General features: G+C 36.8%; 1 protein-coding gene across 2 annotated transcripts in view; it reads left to right on the top strand.

The window, feature by feature from the left end:
• Nucleotides 1-23,615, top strand: part of LOC131067463 (protein EARLY STARVATION 1, chloroplastic) — a 193,259-nt gene that overhangs the window by 53,777 nt on the left and 115,867 nt on the right. For both annotated transcript variants that reach the window (XM_058002488.2, XM_058002486.2), the window contains exon 4: nt 21,188-21,227. In XM_058002488.2, coding sequence (XP_057858471.1) covers nt 21,188-21,227 — 40 coding nt within the window. The remainder of the gene's footprint in view (nt 1-21,187; nt 21,228-23,615) is intronic.

The raw sequence follows: 23,615 nt of genomic DNA, 5'->3' as shown, positions 1-23,615 counted from the left end.
ATCATGTTAATTTTCAGACCATGGTAAGCAGATTTTGAATTCAAAAAGGCAATCGTAACTGCAAACTTGAGTGCGATAACTCATAAATACACACCACTGAAAATACTAACAAAGTTAAAAAAATTGTCATTTACTAAACTGAAACTAAATTACACTCAAATGTCATTCCTCTTCTGTATTATATAATCTTTTGGCTGCTAGGCTATGTGCCTAGGATATATTTTTTAGACTAATAGAATCTTTTAGTTTTTAAACACATCTCTGATGTTTTAATTTTTTTTGCTTTTTATGTGTCAGTGCATGGCAGAGTCTTACTCTCAGGATTCAGCGAGTTTGCCGAGTCTGACAGACTTGGCGAGTCTAAGAAGACCTGGCTAGACGAGTCCGAGTCTGAGTCCAGAGCCCCTTGGATTTTGTAGAGCTGGCCTGGCTCTGGACTCATAGAGTCGTGTATCTTTGATACATACATACATACATACATACATACATACATGCATGCATATATATCTATACCTACATATATATGTATGTATATATATATATATCAAAGATGAAAAACTTTTAATCGGCAATAAATTTTTTGGCCGAAATTTAAAAAAAAATCGGGAATCGGCAAAAAATCGAGAAAAAATTGGCAATAAATCAGCAAATTTATCGAACATTTGAAAATATATAATTTCTTAAAATATTCTAAAAAACACACACACATATACACTAAATTTATAGAACATAATAGCAAGTAGCATTCCTTTTGAATTATAGAACTCAGATATCAAATTCTGCATTATAAATGTTATAATAAATATATAAATACATGAAATAATAAATATTATAGAACTCAAAGTGAATAATATCTTTATTGTGAATTATAGAACTTTGATATAAAAATATATAAAAAACATGAAATAATAAATATTATATATTAATATAATATATTTTCTACATTATGACTATTTAATTTTATTTATACATTTATGTTAAATTGTTAATAAACTAATAATTTAAATAAAATTAATATATTACATAAATCATAGTATTAACAAAATATGGAAACATGATATAAATCAATAATAATATAAAAACATAGTAAAAACAAAACATCGGGGGTGAAGGGTTATCGGAGGGCCTGAAGCGTCGATCTTTGACCGATGCTTCAGGGCCTCCGATAACCCTTCGCCTTCGATGCAATGCAAACGAAATAACATTAAGCAGCAACTATTTTAAGAAGCCCTACAAACAGACGAAAATATAACATGTATGCCGAATGAAGCCTTTGGAAATTTTAATGCCCACGATTTTATACCGTTTTGCAATGATTTTAATCGCAATTTTCTTTTAGGGTTTTGAATCGGGAGAAATCGCGATTTAAATGATTTTTTCCCTTTTTTTTCATCTATGATATATATACATACATATATATCATATATATGGAAATCACAATTTAAATGATTTTTTCCCTTTTTTTTTCATCTATGATACACACACACACACACACACACACACACACACACACACACACACATATATATATACATAACTTTTTCATACATAAATCCATAATTGCCAGTAACATTCATAATATCATAACATCATATTCATAATTTGCAAAATTGATAATATTCAATTTTCAAGTCTCAAATTGTCATGACACAATGAACATTAAAATTACAATCCATATGGGATTTAATCTCCATATTCATCTTCATCAAAAGCATCGAGCCCAAGGTCATCATTTGGTTCAAATTCAACATCATTTGAACCACAATCCATTGGATTGCCACTCCCACTAGCTACGTCTGTTAAGTTCCAAAGCTGCCTCATCTATACAGACTTGGGTAAGCCGTGCAACTGTAGCATCTAAATCAGCACACTTAGGGGCTAGATCCCAATTCCTTGTCGTATCTGCATTATATTCAGCTTTATTATGTGATGATAGATGAAGGTTGGAGTGTACGTAGACCAAATCCTTTTCTTTTTTTGCATCCAAATGATTGCGCTTGATCAAGTGGATGAAGGAGTATATGTACTCCAATTCTTGTCAGCTGAAGAAGAACTTGCAACTTGCTGAGTTTGCATACAACATTAGTTAAAAACTTAAAACATAAATTATATGTGATGGAGTAAATCTGACCTTGGAAAGGGAGAAAATATGTTCCCTTGAAGGCTAATTTCTTACCACACATTCAGATTTCTCCAACTAGTTAAACTGTTGAAGATATCTTATTATAGATAAAGAAAATAAGGATTCTGATTACAAAACTGGAAAGAGAAGATGACAAAGAGCTTTTAGTCCAAATATGTGATGGCGCACTGTAGTCTTGTATGAAATGAAACAAAAAATTTAGAAAATGTGAAACTCAATGTATACTTTAGATAACCTGTAAAACCCAGAAGTTAGAAATTTGATAACGAATACCAGATAATAAATATAAACATAAATGAATATAAATGAAATAAATAAAGCATAAGCAAGTCCTCATGCGTTCAAATGCTTCTAATAAATTTGCATAGAAGGTGAAGAGGAAAAATGTTGGGGCTGTATAAGGGTTTGCCTCAGTCAAACCCCCGCATTGGTGTTTCCACCTCCATGGACAGCCAGATAGATAGATAGATCTGAAAGATAAATAGATAGAATGATAAATGATCAAATAGATAGGGGATGTGATAAATCCCAAGATGCTCAAAGACGTGAGAAAGATATTACCAGCAAGGCTTGAGAAAGCCAAGAGAGATGCAAAGACTATTGTAGCAAGCTAGAGATTGTTGTAGCAAATGAGAGAGAGTAAGCGAAAGCTGTGAGAGCGAAGAGAACCAGAGAGATTTATTGCAAGAACCCAGAGAGATTCCATGGATTGAAAGGATAGATTTAAAAGAGATAATAGGAGGGAAAAGAGGGTTGCTGAACCGTTTTGGAAGATTTTGAGCCGTTTTCACTAACTTGGGCAAGTGACAAGTGGAAAATGTTCAAAAATGACATTCAAGCGTTAAGATGTTGTGGGACATTTACACAGCGTACGGATGTCGGCGCAACGCGCTAGTGTCCAAACAAAATACGCTCGAAAAGGACCAGCTGCAAGAGAATCACGCGGTTAATGCAAAACTTACACTAAAAGGTAGTTGTTGAAAAGGCGTCCTGAGCATCTTGGGAGGGAAAATGCTGATACAAGGGCTGAAATGAGCCAACTCAGATGCTAGGGGAATGAACACTATTAGTGGCTACACAAGTGTAGGTGGAATTGCAAAGGGGTATGCAATTTTCTACTCTACATTATAAAATAAAAATATTTTAATATGATAGCATCAAATGGAAAACAAAAAATATAAATAAAGATACATACTTGGGAGAGAATTATAATTGCAAGAGGCTGCAAGAAAATGGAGCCTTTACCATGTACATGCCACCACTCATCATTTGCCATCCCATATTTGGCTTGAAGAGCTACAGTAACATGATATTTTGTAGATACGAATTGACCAAACTCCCTCAAGACTATTTCTAGTTTCTTCATTTAAATATATCTTTTCAAATGCAACCCTATATGCAATAACAACCTCCACATCTTTATATGGTGGCAACCTCCTTGGCAATGCAAGCATCTCTGCACTATAAAACTTTGACGTCAAAGTAAGAGATGTAAGTGAGTGGCCATCTTGTTCCAATGATCAACAACAATTTGTTGCACAATTTTGAAAAATGTTTTCATTGGGTCATGTTCCTTGGCCTCTATTATCGCTCTTATTTTTTCCACCATGAAGTCCATGCCATCATAAATTTCACCCAAACATGGGCGATAAGTATCAACATACCTAATCATGCTCATGATGGGCTCGGTGAAACTCAAAACATATTCCACATGATCCCACATATCATAATCAAGGATCAATGCTCTTACTTTTTGGGTTCTTTCAGTGTTTGACTGCTTCCATGCATTCCACAAGGTGTTGATGACCATAGCTCTCAAGGTCTCTTGTTGCTTCACAAGTCTTAAGATGAGTGTGTGAGATGCAAATCATGTTTTTGCAACATGGCACACAAAAATACACGTCATATATCAACTATAAAAAATAAAATCTAAATTACCTTCAACAAATTCAACTTGGAGAAGGTCCTGAATATGGCTTGTGACATGTGATGACTAGTCACAAAAAATTGAATCTCGTCGCCCTCTGTGTAAATATGTTTGACCCAAACAATTTGTGTGTGAACCTTTTGCATGATTAAATTGAGTGAGTGGACTACACGTGGTGTCCAAAAAATGTGATTATATGTAGCCTCCACTATAGACCCAACTGCCCTACAATTTTTAGCATTGCTCGTTATGACTCGGACAAAATTTTGAGGCCCGACTATGTCAATTGATTTTATGAGGATATTGGTAATGAAACTTGCATCTTTCACTTGCCCCTCACAATCCATTGCTTTCAAAAACATTGCCCCTTTAGAGGATATTGCTATAACATTGATTAGTGGCCTATTTTAACAATCTTTCCATCCATTAGAAATGATGGACACACTTGTGTTCGGCCATGTATCTTTGATGACGTTCAATTGTGTCTCTGTAGAAGCTTTCTCCTCTGCCAATAAGGTGGTTCACACCCTTTCATACCCGGGTCAAAACATAATCAGGAGGTGTATTGCAAAGGGTATGCACCATGTCCCAAAAATAAGATGATCTAACAATGTTTAAAGGAAGCTGATTGCCATAAATGCAACGAGCAACGCTCTGATCTGCAACCTCTCTTATTTCATTTTTGAAGGCACTATCTAATGGGCCTCTTTTTCGTGTAACTAAAACATTCTCTTGTTCAAAAGGTGGTGGCATTGGCATGAAAGGATGTGGGCCAGCCGGTCTTGTGGAGCCACTAGGAGGCATCTTCAAGCTTGCCTTGGCAAGAGGATGGTCAGTCTTTGGTTTGTTGCTTCTCCTATCAATTTCCTCCTAGAGATTTTGGCAGCCCTTTGTCATCTGACCCCTTACATAATTTTATTCTGCGTCAAAGATGGCATAAAAGTGACCTTTCACTTGATAGTACGAGCTGGTATACTCTAAGTACAATGGTTACATCGCCAAAGAAAACTCCCATCACTAGACCTTTGCTCACTGTTGTATAATGCCAAAGTGGCAAATCAACATCAATATCAAAAGCGCTTTCTTGAGTTTGGGCTTGGGCAATTGAACTAGAGCTTTCACTTGCACTTCCAAGCATTATGTATGAATAATGAACCTAAATTCAAAAATGGAAAACTCAACATTATTGAAAAAAAATCGGCATTATAATCCCTTTTTATGCATACAAAGTGTAAAAGAAATATTCAAAACTTCTTAAATTAAAAAAAAGAACTTCTTGTTTTTTGAAAACTTGAAAAAAACGAAGATTAACTCTCCTTTGATGGCTAAACCTTCCTTCTCCAATGATTCCTATGCCTTTGATGTGTGTCTCACACCTTCGTAGCCTTCACCTTCGAAGAAAAATGCAATCACCTTGAAAACACACTTGGAGAAAAAAAAATGAAAAATGAAAGTATAATGATGAAGAATGAGTGAAAAGAGCAGAAAGAGGCATCGTTAGGGCGTATAATCAGGGTTTTACAAATTTTAAAATGTTAAAAAAATGTGTTTTTAAACTCGTGGGCCTCGTTTTTGGGCACCCAAGAGTGTGGGGTCTTCTAGGTACGTTCGGATTTGCCGTCGAGTTCGACCTGGGTGTGCCCCAAGTGCCCGGGTTCCCTGTGGGTATGGATGAGCTGGACCTATAGGGAACTCGAGCGCCTGGGATGAACCTAGGGCGATCTCGGCTTGCATTGGGTGTTGGCTTGTAACCGGCTTTGATTCTGGGCCTTACTTGTAGAACCTAGTAATGAAGGAATAACTTAATTTGTATCTGAACAAAGCCTCATGAAATTAGATGCGATGAAAAGTAACAAACTATCTATCACACTATAGAGCAATTTTATCCTTTCGGATAGAGCCCTACTCTTTTGAATAGTCAGCCTATCTGTAATGTCCCCTAGTAATTTTAGGGCTGTTTAAACCATAATTAAGCCTTCACAACACTCTTACACTTAAACTATATTGATTAGGAGACAAACCTTCTTAACATGAATCGGATCATAATCTTTCCCTTATATCGAATAGACAATTTAATCTGATTTATAATCTCAATTTTACTTGTTCATTTAATTTATTACATATATATATATATTTCTAATTAATTTATTCTTAGATAGTAATATACTATATATTATAGTAGTTATAATCATTATGTTATCCTTTATATATATATATATATATTTGTTTATTACTCAGTTCTGCATAAGAATATCATCAGGCTTCATATATTAAGCATACATATTAAGAACATCCCATGCATACCACCAAGAACGAAGATGTTACTGCCAGTAATTTAATATAGATCTGATTGATGGCGATCAGAATGGTGCAACTGGACCCCCTTTATGCACACAGACTATAATTCTCAATCTCTTCCATAGTTGCCCATATTATATATTCCCCAATATGTTTTCCCTACGAAAGACACATCCTTTTATAAGAGACACAGCTTATCCAAGTGAATTGATTACTACTAAGGAATCGGCCTTGATTATATCGATTTGTTAATGCTAAACAAATTCGTGAATTCCCACCCTCTAGGGAATGACTTGGTCCTCTCCAAAATATCCGTTGACTGCTCTTTCCATATTATAAATACGATATTCATGATCTGCCACTGTTTTCCCGTGTAGAGAAGAACCACTACTTTTGAGATATCGCTTGTGTATTATGGTCATTTATTCATATAGTCGACTGTCATTTGGTTTGCTGTTGTGAATAACTTTGTCAACTACGTATTAATTATTTACTGCGTAGCTGTCACACAGAACCATATATCTATGTCTGGGTTACCGCATGCATCAGTGTATAATACTCCAACTGTATTTATTTATACATTGCAGATTATATTCATATACTGTGTACTCAGAATATGTATCTGAGTCTTCAACAAAGTGTATGAGTATTCTGTACGCAGAATACAAAGTGTATATGTGCTGTAGAATATATCTTCATCAAGATGTGTATGTATTCTATACTCATATATATATATATATATAAAATATGACCTGTATATACTTTAGGCTGAGTCTTCTATATATTACAAGTAGATATAGTAATTGATCATTAGTCTACTTCAAATTTGCTGCTATAAGTAGATGCCAATTCTTTGCCATCAATGACAATATCTCTAGAGCTTTTGGTTATTATTAACTGACAGCTTTAATTAATAGCTAATATTAATAGCTATGCCTGATTATTACTATCGAGTAATTTGAATGTGCAAAAGGCGGATTATTAATAAATAAATAATATTATTAATTTATAATAATATTATATTAATTTAAGATTATTAATAAATAATAAATTATGTTTCATGTAAGTAATAAATAATTTGCTGGTAATTATTATATTAATTAATAATAATAGGATATATATATAAGGACCAAGGAGGGGACATGACACTATCTTTTGGTATAAACCATGGAATAAAATTTCCATGAAGCTCTATCCTTTTGGATAGAACCCCGTCTTTTAGTAGAAATGATGAGATAAAGATTTCATGAATTCTATCTTGTTGGGACAAACACCATTGCATAAGCCATCCATGAACTTGGGTCATAGGACTTACCTATAAGAGAACTCATGGGACATAGTGTTGGATGGATGGAATGTGTAAACATGTCTATGCCCTCAATAAAATCCCACCACTATGACCTCAATGTTGTGACCATGTCACACATCGTCCCATCACAAATGGGGACCCCCTCTTTTGCTTTAGTTTTAGGGGTTTAGTTAGGTTAGACAGTAGTCTGATCCTTTAGATGAGATGAAGTTGAGTGAGTTTGTTCCTCGACACCCTGGCTATGAGCGATATATGATGACCATTTCGTTTGATCATCATCACCTGAGATGAAAACATTGGAATCAAGCATAGGGATTGTTATGAGATTGAAATCGTTGATGCAATATGGAGACTTAGACTGTGAAAGAAGGCTTTAATAACGACTAAGGACCCTTTGAGCTGGCAAGGTGAGTGGCACATGAGTCGGCTTCTTCATTAGTCAGCTGGATTCAGGACCTAGTTGCAAATTGGGAAGATGTTGAAGAAATTCAAGATGAAATACTTCCGCAATTGAAGGTTATCCGAGGTCTGTCAAAACGAAGTTTGGTGGATGCAGGTGTCATACAGGCTGGGGATAGATACGACTTTAACACCTGGTATTATGCATTGGTCACCAGGATTGAAGGCCTGAAGAAATCTGAGACTAAGTGCATTGAGACAGAAGAAAGTGTCAGGGAAATTTTGAGTAAGGTGTTTCGTGTAGCATCAGAGATCTGGAAGAAAGAGGGTATACAAGAAAAACACTTGCAGGCAGAGAACCTGAGAGCCAGAATTCAGTCAAGCTTTTTCAAAGACTCGGGGATGATTGATAAGGGCGATCTTTCAAGGATTGCAAGTTTTCTCTTCATTGACGAGAACTTTCTTGCCCAAGCAGTTGACTGGGAAGGCATCCTCGCCACATGTACTGATGATGTGGACATCATTGACTTCCAGATTAGCAACTTGCCAAGTGTCACTATGGAGGAGGTCAGGCTCATTGTGTCCAGATACATTGAATTTGCAAAAGGGGAAACTGAACACTCACCTCAGTGACAACAGCAGCTGTGCCACATGTCACTTTCTCATTCTTTCAAACTAATAGAGTTTTGGGAAACCGTAATTAGGGTTTGTAGCTTTCAATCTGGGCCCTTGATCACTGTTTGATCTCGACCGTTCATTGATTTTTGAAAAACTATATAAGGCTACCTCCTCTCATTTGGAGAGTGTGAGGTTTTTGACATATTGTTGCGTGAAGGTCATTTTCAAATAATATATTGCATGTGCGCTTTCTCTTAAGGCTTTGTAATCTCTGTTGTTTGAATGATTGACATGGTTTCAATTTCCTCAACACTTTAGTTAAAGTTAATTTAGATTTGCTTTCATGTTGTTAGAATCGAATGAAGGATTTGATAAGTGTTAAGTGGCGGTGTATCTCTGCTCATACTTTTGGTGAATGGATGATTTCCATCTCACTGTGCAAAGTTAGTCTGAGCCTATCCTCTGTGCCTGCCAACATTTCAATCATAAGCACAACCCGTTGAAGATTGCACCCGCTTTGTGTAGTTGTCCTCAGTGTGGCGAAGCAAAGTGTGGTTTCCCGAGAGCACCCATTTTAATACCGTCTCCAAAATTCGTAGGATTAGATCAGCTTTCCCAAACCCTATCCCTTTTTCCTTTTTTTGAAAGTCTAAATCTCAAAAATCCATAAAAAGGAGAGCCTAAAATTGCTAAATCTGTCTAAGTCCAGAAACTTCAAAGACACTTGTTAACGTAAGTCCCCCTTGAGATTTTCAGCAAACACTACCCGAGTAGCTATCCCACTAAAGTCGCTTGTTCGCACATATAGACCTTGGAATCGGTAGTGATTTTTCAGGAGAGGATAGAATACCTTTGGGTATCTTATTCTAATGTTTGGTAGATGATAAAACAAATACCAACAAAAGACTAGACCCGACTTATCAAAGGTTCCCAACCGGCTACACAGAATTGATTTCAAGGAAGTGTTTGGTGATTTGATCACTCTACTCAATCGAGTTATAAGAAGTCCTCAACCATATTACTTTGAGACTTGGATGTTCTACTTCATGGAGACAATATCAACCGGAAGAGAGAAAATCAACTGGGCAAGAATCATAAGCGATAACCTTGACATATAGTTGAAGAGACTCCAACGCACTAAGACATTCTACATGAGTCCATATCTCATATATTCACTAGCCAGAGCCCACAAATACACATGATTAATATATAGAGGTCCAGTCGGAATGGGAGATGGAGAGATGAGAGCATCCGAGCCTTACACACAACTACACTACCCTGACAGAGCACATTATAGGAGGGTGAATGATGCTTTCACCATGCACTTGACAAGAACGTTGCAAGGCGATATACATCAAAGGCTATCCTCGCAAGAAAAAGAGTTAATAAACAAATTCGGTGCTTGGTATATCCAATTTTATAGGAGGGTGAATGATGCTTTCACCATGCACTTGACAAGAACGTTGCAAGGCAACATACATCAAAGGCTATCTCCGCAAGCAAAAGAGTTAATAAAGAAATTCGGTGCTTGGTATATCCAATTTTACAAGTTCACCTACATAAGAATCCAAGGATGCTCCTGTCCTCCCTACATGCTACCACGCTATCCTACCGACAAGATAGTATTGCTTGAGTTGGTTAGGCAGTCTTGGTGTCATCTGGGTCCATAGACCTGAACTACACCAAGAGATTGGTGTCGTTTGGGCTTGTGAACCCGGATGACTTCCTTTTGGTTATGACCTAGTGTACGTCGGGTTCATGAACCCGACCTACACCATTATCACTTGCAACCTTTTTGTGGTGTGTGTCTTAAGAGCCCATGGACCCGACTTACACAAGCCCTTCCCCAATCTTCGGTGTGTATGTTGGGTCCATGGACCCGACTTACATTTAGAATTGATTTATGTTTTGCTGGGTGTCAATCGGGTCAATAGATCCGATTTGCACCATGAATTTCATGAGCTCTACCCTAGGTGCAAATCTGGCCTACAGACCCGTTTGACACCAACACTTAGTAATTTTTCTAAGTGTAAAAATATTAAGAGGTACAAATGTTTACCTAGAATTTTTCGAAGTAAGAAGAAAAGTCCTATTCTTAGAGGACCTTTGAAGACAGTATTTTCAGTGTTCTTGTTCTAGTGAAGATATTTTTTTCATGAAGGTGTTTTCAGCTAACTCATGAATTTTTTCTCAAACATGTTGCAGTCACAGCTACCAGATGACTTCACCTTCTCCAAGTCAGAAAAAGATGAAGTTCAAAAAGCAAGATCCTCATCCTACCTTTCCACAGTCTTCGGTGGCCTCCAATATTGAACATATCAGGGATACAGAGATTGGTCACGTAGACTTGGATGAGTTTCTCTGAAGGGTCGAGAACCCTCCTAACTACTATTTGATGGAGCCAACTATCAATAGTGGTTATACATCAGGTTGCAACATTTCCCATGTTAGTTCAGAATCCTGAATTTGTGCTTGCTGTGGCAAACCGTTTTGATCTAGTTAGTAGAAGTATCAAAGATGTTGATGGGATTAAGGCGTAAGTTTTGGATGAAGATTTCTTTTATACATTATTCAAATGTCCAGATATAGATTCTTGCCAACCTAGATATGGAATCAGCTGAAGTTTATTATGATAAGAATTCTGACAGGCATAGGAAGAATATTAATGATAATTGGTTGAAAACTCCTAGACCAATCATTGCCAGATGGCCCAAGACTATTCACAAGAGGGATTTCATAGAAGAAGTGAATGACCTAATAACTCTTCTTAGCAGGGTAAAAGTTTTGCCAACTTCAAATACATATTATGAATGGATATATCAGTACACTCATGTCATAAGGCAAAATAATAAAATAATCTTTTGGGGAAGGCAAATAAGTGATGCACTTTGTGATCAACTTACCAAGGTTCCTACTACCCTGAAGTTCTATGTGACTTCATGCTTGGTATATGCGGCAGCAGCCATGAGAAATTTTCCAGGTCTGTCTGCAGAAGGTGACAAAAGGTCTGTTTCTGTTTGGAAGCACTACCCACAATTGACTTTGAAGCAAAGTCAATATCATTTCAGAAGAATCAATGATGCTTTCTTTGGTGATTTTATCTATTTGTTTGATAGGAGCCTAGAAGATAAAAGTGTTTCAGATCAAGCCTGGGAAATGGTTAATAAGTATGGATGCATGTTCCTCCAATTTCCCACCTTCACTTACTTGAGAGTTGGATGAAGAAATCCAGAAGGAAGATGGATGTGGCAATAGCCATGTAAATCAATGTTCAACACTCAACAAGTTTGCATGATTTTCAACAATAAAGTCTGAGTCTGTATGGGTTGCCATGAGTTTGAGACAATGAAGAGTAGATCCTTGGAAGGTGATGTGTATAACTATGTCCAGCATTTTTCCAATGTATACAATCATTTAACAATTAATCCAAAATAAATGGAGCTGTTGGAAGTATAAAACAACGCTTAATGATAACTTGGGAAGTAGAAACAAGTTTATACAGTCGTTGGAAGTGATTAATAACATGTGACAATGTGTAAGAATACATTTGCAAAGTTGTTCGAAGGCTGTCCAACAATATAATCATCATTTAATAGGTAATAAAAGTAGGACACCAAAGAATATCCTTTAGTAACCAACAATAATAATGTTAAAATCTGTAATGCTCGTCAAGCGTATATACAATAATCAAATAGTTAAATCTGAACATGTATAGGCCATTGTAAGCATGGGGCAGTGAGTGGACGAGGCTTAGAAGGGTGGAAATACTCCATAAGCTGGTCAAGAATGTATAAGGACATGTACTTGAGATGCCAGGGGGTTTTCCAAAGCAAGGGCACCGAGAAAATAAACTTTAGGAAGTTGAGAAGTTTGTTTGTAATGACCATGGATCTTTAATGAAACAAGGGCAGCAAATAATAAGACTCTAAGAAGCTGGAAAAGTGTCTGACCATTGAGTAAAATTTTTAAATATTGAGATCAATTGTGCTGATGGGCTGTACAAAGGTATGGACAGCATTTGACAGCTCTCACGAAGGTGACAAAATAATTGTAGGGATGTTTTTGGATTGCAAGATTTTAAGAAAGGAGATAACAGAACCTTGGAAAGCTGCAGATATTTAGTTTTAATGCCATTTATTTCACAGCAAATCTTGTTTGTGTGATGTGAAATTATTTGACAAGTTTGTATATTGTTCGAGGAGCACCAATGATGGCCTATGCACATGTTTAAGATTGATGTAATATGAAACAACGATTTGTTGGTGTTTATGGTGGTGCTCTATGAGATGGGACAGTGATTTGCAAGGCCTTAAAGGGTTGCAAATGTTGCTAAATAGCCTTAGAAGGGTGGAGATTAATTATAATATGAATTTCAACATGCAATTGTGAATGACTAGTGTGCTTGGGGCTATCCAAAAGATGAGACAACAATAATGGAGCTTTAGAAGGTTCTTTTAAAGGTAAAACAATAGTTACAGATGTGTTTGAGGCTACCAATGTGTCAGCGTAATGAGTAGCAATATTTTGGAGGGTTGTAAAGATGATTGCTAATATGTTTATGGATTCTACAATGCTGGAAGGTGAACACATGAGCCTTACAAAGATGTAAATGAATTGTTTGAGCTTTTGGGGCCATAAAGTTGGGGCAGGAAGGCAAGAAAAGCTTAGAAGGCTGCAAATGGGTTATTTAATGAACTTTTTTGTTTTGGCTAGGAGTTTAAAAGTGCACTGACAAATGCAATAGGTCAGTGATCAAGGAATGGTTTCAATACCTTTGAAGTATAATCAAAGTGTTCTGGAAGGGGAACTTTGTGGAAATAATTTCAATGTAAGATTGTTTTCAATGATAGGACTGTAAGAATAAAGCATTGCAGCCAAGAGGAGGAATCGCCCCAAAAGTGGTTTTTATTTTCATAATGGAAAAGTAGAGTTCGCTGGCAGGTGGATCATTGAAAACAATTACATAAAGTAATTATTTTTAGTCTACTACTAACAAACTAGAAATCGAATCTGAAACTAATACTAATCTAATTGATAAAAGAAACTAACTATAAATAACCAAATCAATGCTAAACTATCCGAAACAAATGGATGTTGAGCTTCAACCAAATGTTTGAAGCTAAGAGAAAAGCAAAATATGGAAATTGATTGATTGTAGTTCTTAGGCCATGCCACCCAATCAAGGGGGAAAACTGGCTGAAAGAGGAATATGGCTGTATCGGTTTGAATGTTGTTTAGTGTTGGACTACAATTGGATTAATTTAGAATTCTAGTTTTGGCAGAAGGAGGAAAAGGATTGGTTGGATAGAAGCAATTAATAAAGGAGGTACAATGGGTTGTGAAAATGATAGAGTGTAGGGCTCTGCTATGTTTGGGCTGAGCTAAAATGGAGTTTTAGAAAATACCAATTCTCCTATATGGCAATCTCTCATTTAAAATTGAGTCTAAAACCTTTCTTTATGTGTCTTGTGAAAGTTCTAGATATGCAAGGGTTGAAGGTAAAGCTAAGGGATGGGGCAAACAAAGAGATAGGAAGCTCAAACGATAATTTTTTTTCATTTTTCATGTGTCAGTGTGGCATTGCTGATTCCCACGGGTGGTTTTGAGACCATTGTGGAAGATACATAATATATTGAATTGCAATTATGCTACTACCGCAGTATTTATGTGATCATCATGGTGGTTTTGCAACCACCACTTGGATTTCACTTGGTTTCAATGAAAATTTTCCCCTTTTTATGTTTTAAAGGTTTTTTACCATTTTTTGCTTCACACTTTACCTTTTTTTGAATTGCAATTATGTTGGAGAGCATAGAATGCAGGGGTTTATTTATTCGCTCCTAGGTCGGTAATTTGGAGAGCGCAATGTGGCCGTAAAAAAAGGCAGGGCGCTCGCAATGACTGAGGGCTTTGCCCTTCGAATGGGGAAACACAAGCAGTCATCAGACAAACAAGGGAATAATGGAATATTGGGACCAGGTTCTATGAGACAAACAAGGGCTTTGTTGGTGTTGTCTGATGGGGGTTCAAGGCAGTAGTTTGCGGGAACAGTTTTGCCGCACTTTCTACGAAAGTCTCAAGGTAAGCCATTACTGCCTCTTCCTGCCCGTGGTGGTTTTGTTATCGTTTGGGCTTCTTTTTTGGGCTTTTTTTGAAAGGTTTTAAACTCTGCAATCAAACACAAATCAAAACTCAAAACATAACAAACATCTGGCATCTAGTAACAGTAAAACAACAATTGGCAACTGTAGTTTGTGGGGTCAGCGTTAAGCCCAAAATATTGAAGTCAGGAACAAACAGTTCGGTGGGAAACATTGCAATGTCGGAGGGGGGTTTATCAACGGAGCTCTCAAAATGCAAAGAGGATGCAGGGATGGTGTTAGAAAATGGGGAAAGTAATGAGAGGGGGAACATAAAGAAACAGGAAATTATATCTCAGATTAGCATGCTAACACCGCATATTCCAACCTCTTGGAATATAGAGAATCACGTCTACACACAAGTTAGAGAAAGTTTGACATTTGTAAATGCCAAACAATACAAGAGGATCCTGCGGCAAAGGCAGGCCAAACTAGTTAGGAGATTAAGGTGGCTCGGGCACAGTAAATTTATTGCAATGCTACCAAAAGTAATAAACTCCAGCCAAAGGACAGTCATACATGAAACACAAGAGGAACAAGCAAAAACAAAGATTGAGTTACAAGAAAATTGTGAAAACTTGGAAAATCAAGTTGGAAATCTGGAAAGTCAAGTTGAAAACCTGGAAAATTAAGTTGAAAGGATATGTTTGCAAAATCACCAGCTTAATAGCACTAAGAGAATGAGGCAGCAAGAGGTGGAAACAAAGGGGGAGGTGGAAGGTGAAGGCAAGCTGAACCAATACAACCCTAACTCAACTCCGTTAACTTGGTCTTCAGACATGTATGCTAATGAACTATTGGAGCTGAAGAAGAGACTTGAAGGTTTAGAAGCATTGGAATAGAGGAAGTATAGAAAATGGCAAGAGATCATGGATAACAATCAGAAACTCACTGAAGAAAACAAGGTATTTAAAGAGGAAATAGTCAAGCTACAAGCCAATCTGAAAATAGGCCAGCAAGAAATATTGATCATGAAGGACATAAAGCAGATTAAAGATGTAAGTTCCTTTGTAGAAGTGGAGGAAAGAGGCACTCCACCTCTACAGGAGTTCCAATCAGCAATAGCAAACATAGAGATCAGGGAAGCTAAACTAAAGGAACAACTGGAAGAGGCAAAATTGTGGGCACAAGTAACGAAAGGGTTAGTAGAGAGCCAAAGAGAACCCATAGAGAAGCAGATTAAGCTGCATTTAGGGGAAGAAAAGCATCTAAATGATAGAGCAACAAACATAATAGTAAAAGGATTGAAGGACTATGGAGAAGGTGAGCACGCCGATAAGCTAATTAAAGACTTTTTAGCGGACAAGTTGGAGTGGGTAGGGCATATTCAACAAGCAAGCAGAATTGGTAGAGCCCTACAAGATGACAGGAATATGAATGTAAGGGTAACACTAAAAATAATAGAGGACAAGAACAAAATTATGAGGAACAAAAGGTTTCTCAAGGAAACATGTTTCTACATAGATGAAGATTTAACCCCATTACAACTAGAAGAGAGAAGAAAGGAATGGGCAAAGGTGGTAGCAACAAGAAATGCAGGTAATGAGGCTTGGATGTATAGAGGGAAAGCTTAGTTCAGCAACAAAACCACTCATAATAAATAGGAAGGCAGCCCCCCCAGGCACACCTCTCAATGGTAAGCTGGAATTGCAGGGGTTATCCTTGGAGGAGGGAGCCTGGTTTAGGGCCCATAGCTGAGGTGATGGACATAATTGCCCTCCTTGAAACACACGAGCATGAGGGCTGCAAGGTCCTGAATTTTGAGGGTTACACAAAGACTTTAGTATGGAATGAGCTTATTGAAAGCGGAAAGGGACGTCGAGGGGTAACAATATTAGTAAGAGAATCTTGGGGAAAAATCATACAAGTGGAAAAGGAAGACCCAAATAAGCAGCACATATGGATAAAAATAGAGGTTAAGGAGCTCCTGTAGCATGTTACTGTGCCCCCCATGGCTCAAAATTCTATAAGAAGAAGAAATTAGACAAAGAGGACCCATATGCAGCCTTGCAAAAGGATATATCAGCATACAACCACAAAGGAGAAATCATCTTAATTGGATACTTTAATGCTAGAACTTTAAATAACCAGTCTCTTTGCCTTACTAATGAAGAGGGAATAGGGGACAACCCTCTATGGCTAGAAGAGGGAGGGAGCCAAAAGTGGGAAGAGTATCTCAAGATGAAAAAGGGGCTATCACACAATATGGGGCAGAATTATTGGGAGTTTGTAGCTTGTATGATTTGATTATATGCAATGGTTTAAAGGTTTGGCCAAGCTCAGGGAATATTACATGTCGCACCTACAATGGTCAAAGTGTGGTGGATTATGTTATAAGCTCAAAGCAACTCATGACAAGTTTAATAGACATAGAGGTGAAGGATTGTCCCATAGAAATGAATTCAGATCACAATCCAATACATGTAAAGATCAACATACAAAAATATATTCAATGTCAAGAGAAGATGCAACAAAATGAAAAGAAAGAGGCTACTCAAGGTACAATCCTGTTGACGCGTGAAAACCAAGAAACCTTTCGAAAAACACTCGAAAAACCCATCAAAACCTCTCAATTATTTTCAAGGCTCTCAATTCTTGCAAAAGATCTAGGCCTAAAAGAAGCAACAAAAATAGCTTTCCAGCAAAACCCATGGTATGATGAGGACTGTAAGGCAGCAAAGAAAATGACCAAAATATGGGGTAATAACAGGGAATATGTAAAGTTGGTTAGACTGAAAAAAGAAGTTCATATGCAAACAAGAAGAAAGGAGTTGATTTTGCTTGGGAGGCACAACCCAAGAGGCTTTTGGAAAGAGTTGCAACAAATAGACATGAATAAAGAGAATGATATCACATAGATCTTGAATGGTTACAGTATGCAAAGCAACTATATGAGAGAGGGCAAGATAAAGACAACCCTCCAATAATCAATTCAAGAGATAAACTTTTCTCTTCAAAAAACATTAAAGAAGGAATAAAGAAGCTTGTGATGGGTAAAGCTCGAGACGTAGATGGTCTATAAGTGGAACACTTAAAATGGGGCTTGGAGGCCCTCACGCCTCACATTAAAAGAATTTTCAATTAGGTCATTCAGTATGGGTTTCCGACAAATTGGACGATTAGTATTGTCATCTCATTGCTCAAAAGCGGTGACATTAGCAACCCTTCAAATTACCGCACTATAATGATTAGTCCTCTTTTTGGTAAACTCTTAGGGAGCATGATAGAAAAACGGATCAACGTTTGGGCTGAAAAGGAGGGAAAGAGGGCGAAAGGGCAAGTAGGCTTCAGACCAAAGCATTCTACCATCGACCATTGCATGACACTTAGACACTTGATCGAGAAGGTTTGGGATAAACGGGGAGAGGAGGTTTTTTTCTGTTTTGTTGACTTCAAGAAAGCTTTTGATACGGTACCTAGAAGCAAATTGTGGAGTAGAATGGAAGAATTGGAAATCCCAAAACAGTATAGGGATGTTGTTCATAGGCTCTATGAACAAGTCTGGGCCAAAATTGGAACCAAACATGGATTTTCAAAGTGTTTTGGAAGTGAAATTGGGGTCAAGCAGGGATGCCCATTATCCCCTACTTTATTTGGGATATACATTGCCAAACTGGAGGAATGGATAGACAAGTGTGGTAGTGGGGGGGTTTACTTGACCAACTATGTTATAAAGCTGCTTCTCTATGTTGATGATCTTATTTTATTGGCAAAAACAACTTAAGATTTGAGGGAACATTTAAAATCTTTAGAGCTATTTTGCCATGAGGTGGGGATGTAGGTGAACACTAGCAAAACTAAGGTCATGATTTTTTCCTTGAAGAAAAAGAAGGTTCATAGGGAAATTGTTTTTGAAGGTAGCCCCTTACAGGTGGTCAATGAATATAAGTACCTTGGCCTTGATTTCCACAACAAACTCAATTGAGAAACATGTAGAGCAAAAAGGATACAAGGAGGATGGAAAGCTTTATACTCATTTCAAAACAGATGCAGAAGAGCTGAGCTATGGGACTGGAAGAGTAAGAAAACTCTTTTTGGGCTTCTTGTGATTCCGGTGGTACTATATGGATGCGAAGTTTGGGGTAGCAACACTTCAGCAAAAAAGTGGAGACAGATTGAGAGATTACAAAAACTTTTAATGTCGAATAGCCTCAAGATTAAATCAACTATTCCATATGAGATTGTCCTGACCGAGGCCGGGGCTTTCCCCGTTGAAGCATCGGCTATGTTCCGGTTGTCAATCTAAGAAGATTAGATAACATGGAGACTCATCACTGGCCAAAAATAGCAGTTGGAGAAAAATTAGATAGAAGAGCATGTCGATGAAACAAAACATCAAATGGATGAATAATTGGGAAATAAAAAAGTATGTGCAAGGGAAATTCAAAGAAAGCATGTGGAAAGGGCTGCTTGGGAGGAAAAAGGAATACTATATCAAACATTTCAATCCTACATATGACCATACGCAAAAGACCTACATAGGAATGGAAATAAAATGGAATGCATTAATGTTAATCGTTCAGATAAGAACTAGTTCGCACCAAATTAGATGTGAGACTAGAAGGTGGATGATACCCAAAGAGGAGTGGTCAGACAGAAGGTGTAGATATTGCACTCAAGAAATGGTAGAGACAAAATGGCATTACGTCATGGAATGTTCAGCGTACAAGGATATTCGGATAAATTATGGTGAAACACTAAAAGTGAGCAGCTTGGGTAGCAGCTTGGGTAATTTGTTTGAAGAAGAGAAGATAATTAGAGTTGCAGATTTCTTTGTCAAGATTCACAACAGACGATCTAAGTTGCAGAATGAAAAGGAAAAGGAAACTTAGGCACTGTGTTTTTGGGTGTGCATGCTTCTATTTGCTGGCTATCCGTGGGTCCCATAGGCTGCTTGGCCTTGTGGATGTGATTAAAAATATTCATTCATTCATTCAATCTTAAATTTTTTTTTTCCCTCCAACTCCCCAAGTCCTTGGGATGTCCAAGACATCATCCAGACCTTGAGGATGCATCTCTATGGAAGATCGTCATATAATAAGATTATTTACCCTAAGAAACCCTTTTGGAAAATCGAGCAAAAGCAACACTTGCCTACTATGTTAACTTAATTATTATCAGTAGAAGAAGATATTTTGTACTTGTATTTAACACTTCCATGTGTGTATTTAATATACACACCAGTATAGGAAACTGCTAGTTGCTATTACAATACAATGGGCAGTAAACCAAGGGTTGAAAAAACCAGTTATAAATGGCCCTTTTTTTGAGGGTTCTTGACCTTGAACCCTTGCATGAGTGGTTGCTGCCTTCCAAACCCTAGCCTAGGTGATGCCTTGAACCTCACTAATTGTGTCTTATTGTACAGTCAATAAGGGAAATGAAACAAGTAAATTATACACACATATCCAACAAAACTACGCCGTTCGGTAAGAATTCAGTCTTAATCTTCTTTCTGGATTATATATATATATATATATATATGCGTTCTTTACGTGAAAATACTTTCATTGGTATTTTTCTTCTTTGCCAAAAAGAATGACATCTTGGTCACTCTAAATAACTGCTCACTTTTTGATGAGGTATCTATATGTTAAACAAATTTAAAATATTTTATATTCTGTCGCTTGGCTTTTAAAATATATATTATACTGTATTCTTTCATTTTCTTGGCTCCTAGTCTTGAACTCTGATAAAATTTAACGTACAAAAATGGGCCTAAAACTACAGAAGAGTAAAATCTATAATTCTTAATCATTTTCTGTTTGTACAAAGTTGGGGTTGATGCGTTCCTTTTTAAATATCCTAGTATTTCTTCGGATTGGCATCTTAGAGTGGAATTTTTTAATTTGAATGTTTAAAAATGTCTTTAGATGTTTTGATATATTGCTTCATTTGGAAAACACGTTGTCTAGTAGGTGTCAGAAATTTTGTCTAGCTGGATTGTTTTGTACGGCATTACATAAAGGAGTGTCTTCCTTTGGTTTTCCTTTTAATTCTTCAGGTGAGTATGTCCTGCTTTTTCAACAACAGTCTTTTCACTAGTGATTGAAAAACATTTATAAGATATTCAATTGCAATCTACTTATCAAAAAATTATATATGTGGGGTAGTGAATTCTTTTGTTGAGCATTGTCAGGTCAGCAGTTTCCTTTTTTTAATATATAAATGTGTACTCGAGACTGATCTTTGTTTTTTCTTTCCAGTAAGTAAGATATTATTGAATATTAATCATGTATATCAAAATGATCTCTTGACAGCTTTTCCAAGCATTGCATTTTGCTTTCAAACTCCTCTGGCAAATTTCTTTTGTCCCATACATTAATTCAACATTTTGGTATGTGTCCTTGCAGTGGTGGGAAAAAAGTGATTGGACTGGCTACAAAGAACTTGGTAAATCTTAACGCTTACCTCTAGGTACACTGTCAGTTTATATTCACAACCAGCCAGCCCACTGAAACTGCATATAAAAATTCAGTTGCATTAAAACAGTGTGTTTTCAGCATGAATGCTATTTTTTTTTTTGAGAAGGTAAACGATGCACATTCTACAAAAGCATTTTAGTATATGTGAAGTAATTATTTTCTGAAAATGGAGATTTAAAACGCAAATTCAATTTTTCTTTTCCTTTGGTTTCTAATAAGCAGGACAATTAGTTTTTCTTATGAATGATTTTTGATTGATGAGGGGATAAAAATCTTGAATCACTTTAGCAACCAATTATAGTATTGTGAGCACAAATAATCAACCTCTTTTGTCGTAGTGCTTAGGACTGAGGAGTATCCATCTACCAAAATTGCTTGGGACATGATCCTGATCGCATTCCTTTAGAGTGTCAGGTCTTTATGTTGAACAAGACTTGATCCTTCATGGAATCTTTGTAAGCCTATCAATTGCATGACAGATTTATATTGCCTTTTTTAAGCATTATACATCACTGTTGCATTCATTATACAACTCAACATTCAATTTTTGCGCTATAAATAAATATTGAATAGAAATTTGTGACTGAAAAGCACACAGAAAATCCTGAGGGGGGGGGGGGTGGTGAATCAGTATTTTAAAATATTCCAATACTTGTAACCACATACATTAAACTGCATAAAGAAGGCATGAATACAAGAACACAATTTTTTCATGTGGAAAACCCTTTCGGGTAAAAAACCACGGCACTTAAAAAGCTTTTTATAAACAAATGGGCACCAACCTAAAATACAAATGTGAGCACCGACCCACTCAGAGCACCAACTCCCCTTGAAGCACCAACTGCAAACTGCTGGAGCACCAACTCCAGTTACAATCAGACTGAAAAGAATTTAATTTGTAGAAATCTGCAACAAGCTTTTTGAACTATATAACATTAATCTTTTCAATGCCAAAACACAATATTTAACTTCTTATCACAAGATATCCATACCATACTTCATCCACAGTCAACCCAATAAGAGAGTTTGTTGAATCTTCCAATGAAGCAGAGTGCTGTCAAAAGTTTCACGTCTTTAAACACAACCTTTGCCTTTTCTTTTTAATGCCTGAAATTCTTGATACGGTGCTTTGCTGTGAAGCCTAGGGTACTGTATGATTCCAAATTTGGCACGAATTGTTATGTTGCCTCAAGATGGCACAAATGGCTTCCTCAGAAAGATCACAACACTTAGAATGCACTCTTCGCCAATATTCAATATCTCCGCATTTTCATTTTATCTTCACTAAGAAATTACCATGGCACTCAATGTAAAGAACATTTTTTTTTAAAACTGTGTTCAAAACACAATATCACCTACGCTCCCATCACCACGATCTCACCAAAAATTAAACTTCACACTCAGCAATTACACTTCTGTCACAGGTTCTCCAAAAGAAAAATCTCTTATCTTTCTGCGTTACCTCTTTCTACACATAAGCCAGTTGAGGCCTTCACGAATTTCTACCTACTGCACAACGTAAAACGTTTTCAGTTTTTTTTTTTTAAAGTTCATGTTCAAAATATGACTTCAATTACATTCACTTCCCACGATGCTTCCCCGGGAACTTTTCACACCACACAAGGTAAATTGACTCTTCCATTAAAATAAAAATTACCCCTGCGATTTCATCTCCCAAAAGGATAGATTTTGTTTTTAACCCATGTGAATTTGCCAGCGTCGTCTAATACTATCAAAACATTTTCTGACATCACAAAAAATTGATGAAAGATGTTACTTATTGCAAACAACCATCAAAACACCTAAAAAACGGTTCCATCAAGGTCGCTGCCACAAATTACAAAACGTCAAAAAAAGAATATCTCTGCTTACCGTAAACACACATCAACTCACAATCTCTGTCCAAAGAGAAAACTGCAGAGGTAGATACGTTTTCTTTAGAAATAAGGATGTTACACATCCTTTGAAAGGAGTGGAGCCTATGCCGTGCCAAAACAGAATTATTGAATCAACTCAGTAGTCGACAATCATAAAGGAGACAATACATAAGGTGGAGCATCAAATACGTGGAGTAATGATGAGTGAATTAACCAATTAATTTAAAATTTCAAAAGAAGTTGACCCATGTTCAAATGATGACATGGCACATAATCTGATTTGGCTCAAACAAGCAAACAAGCAGCCAGTTGGTTCAGACAACAAACCAGGTGAAGTAGACAAGCAACCTGTAATGAACCTTTTCTGTACCTGCCTCGCCTTCCCGATAATTAGGCCCTGATCTATCCACCGAAGGTTGGATTTAGGGCCACAAAAGGATTTATGGTTTCCTGCAACATTTAGATATTTCATTTTATAT

This window comes from Cryptomeria japonica, chromosome 3, assembly GCF_030272615.1.
Source record: "Cryptomeria japonica chromosome 3, Sugi_1.0, whole genome shotgun sequence".
NCBI lineage: Eukaryota > Viridiplantae > Streptophyta > Pinopsida > Cupressales > Cupressaceae > Cryptomeria > Cryptomeria japonica.
The sequence above is the reverse complement of the archived record's forward strand: the minus strand, read 5'-3'. Positions and strand labels throughout refer to the sequence as shown.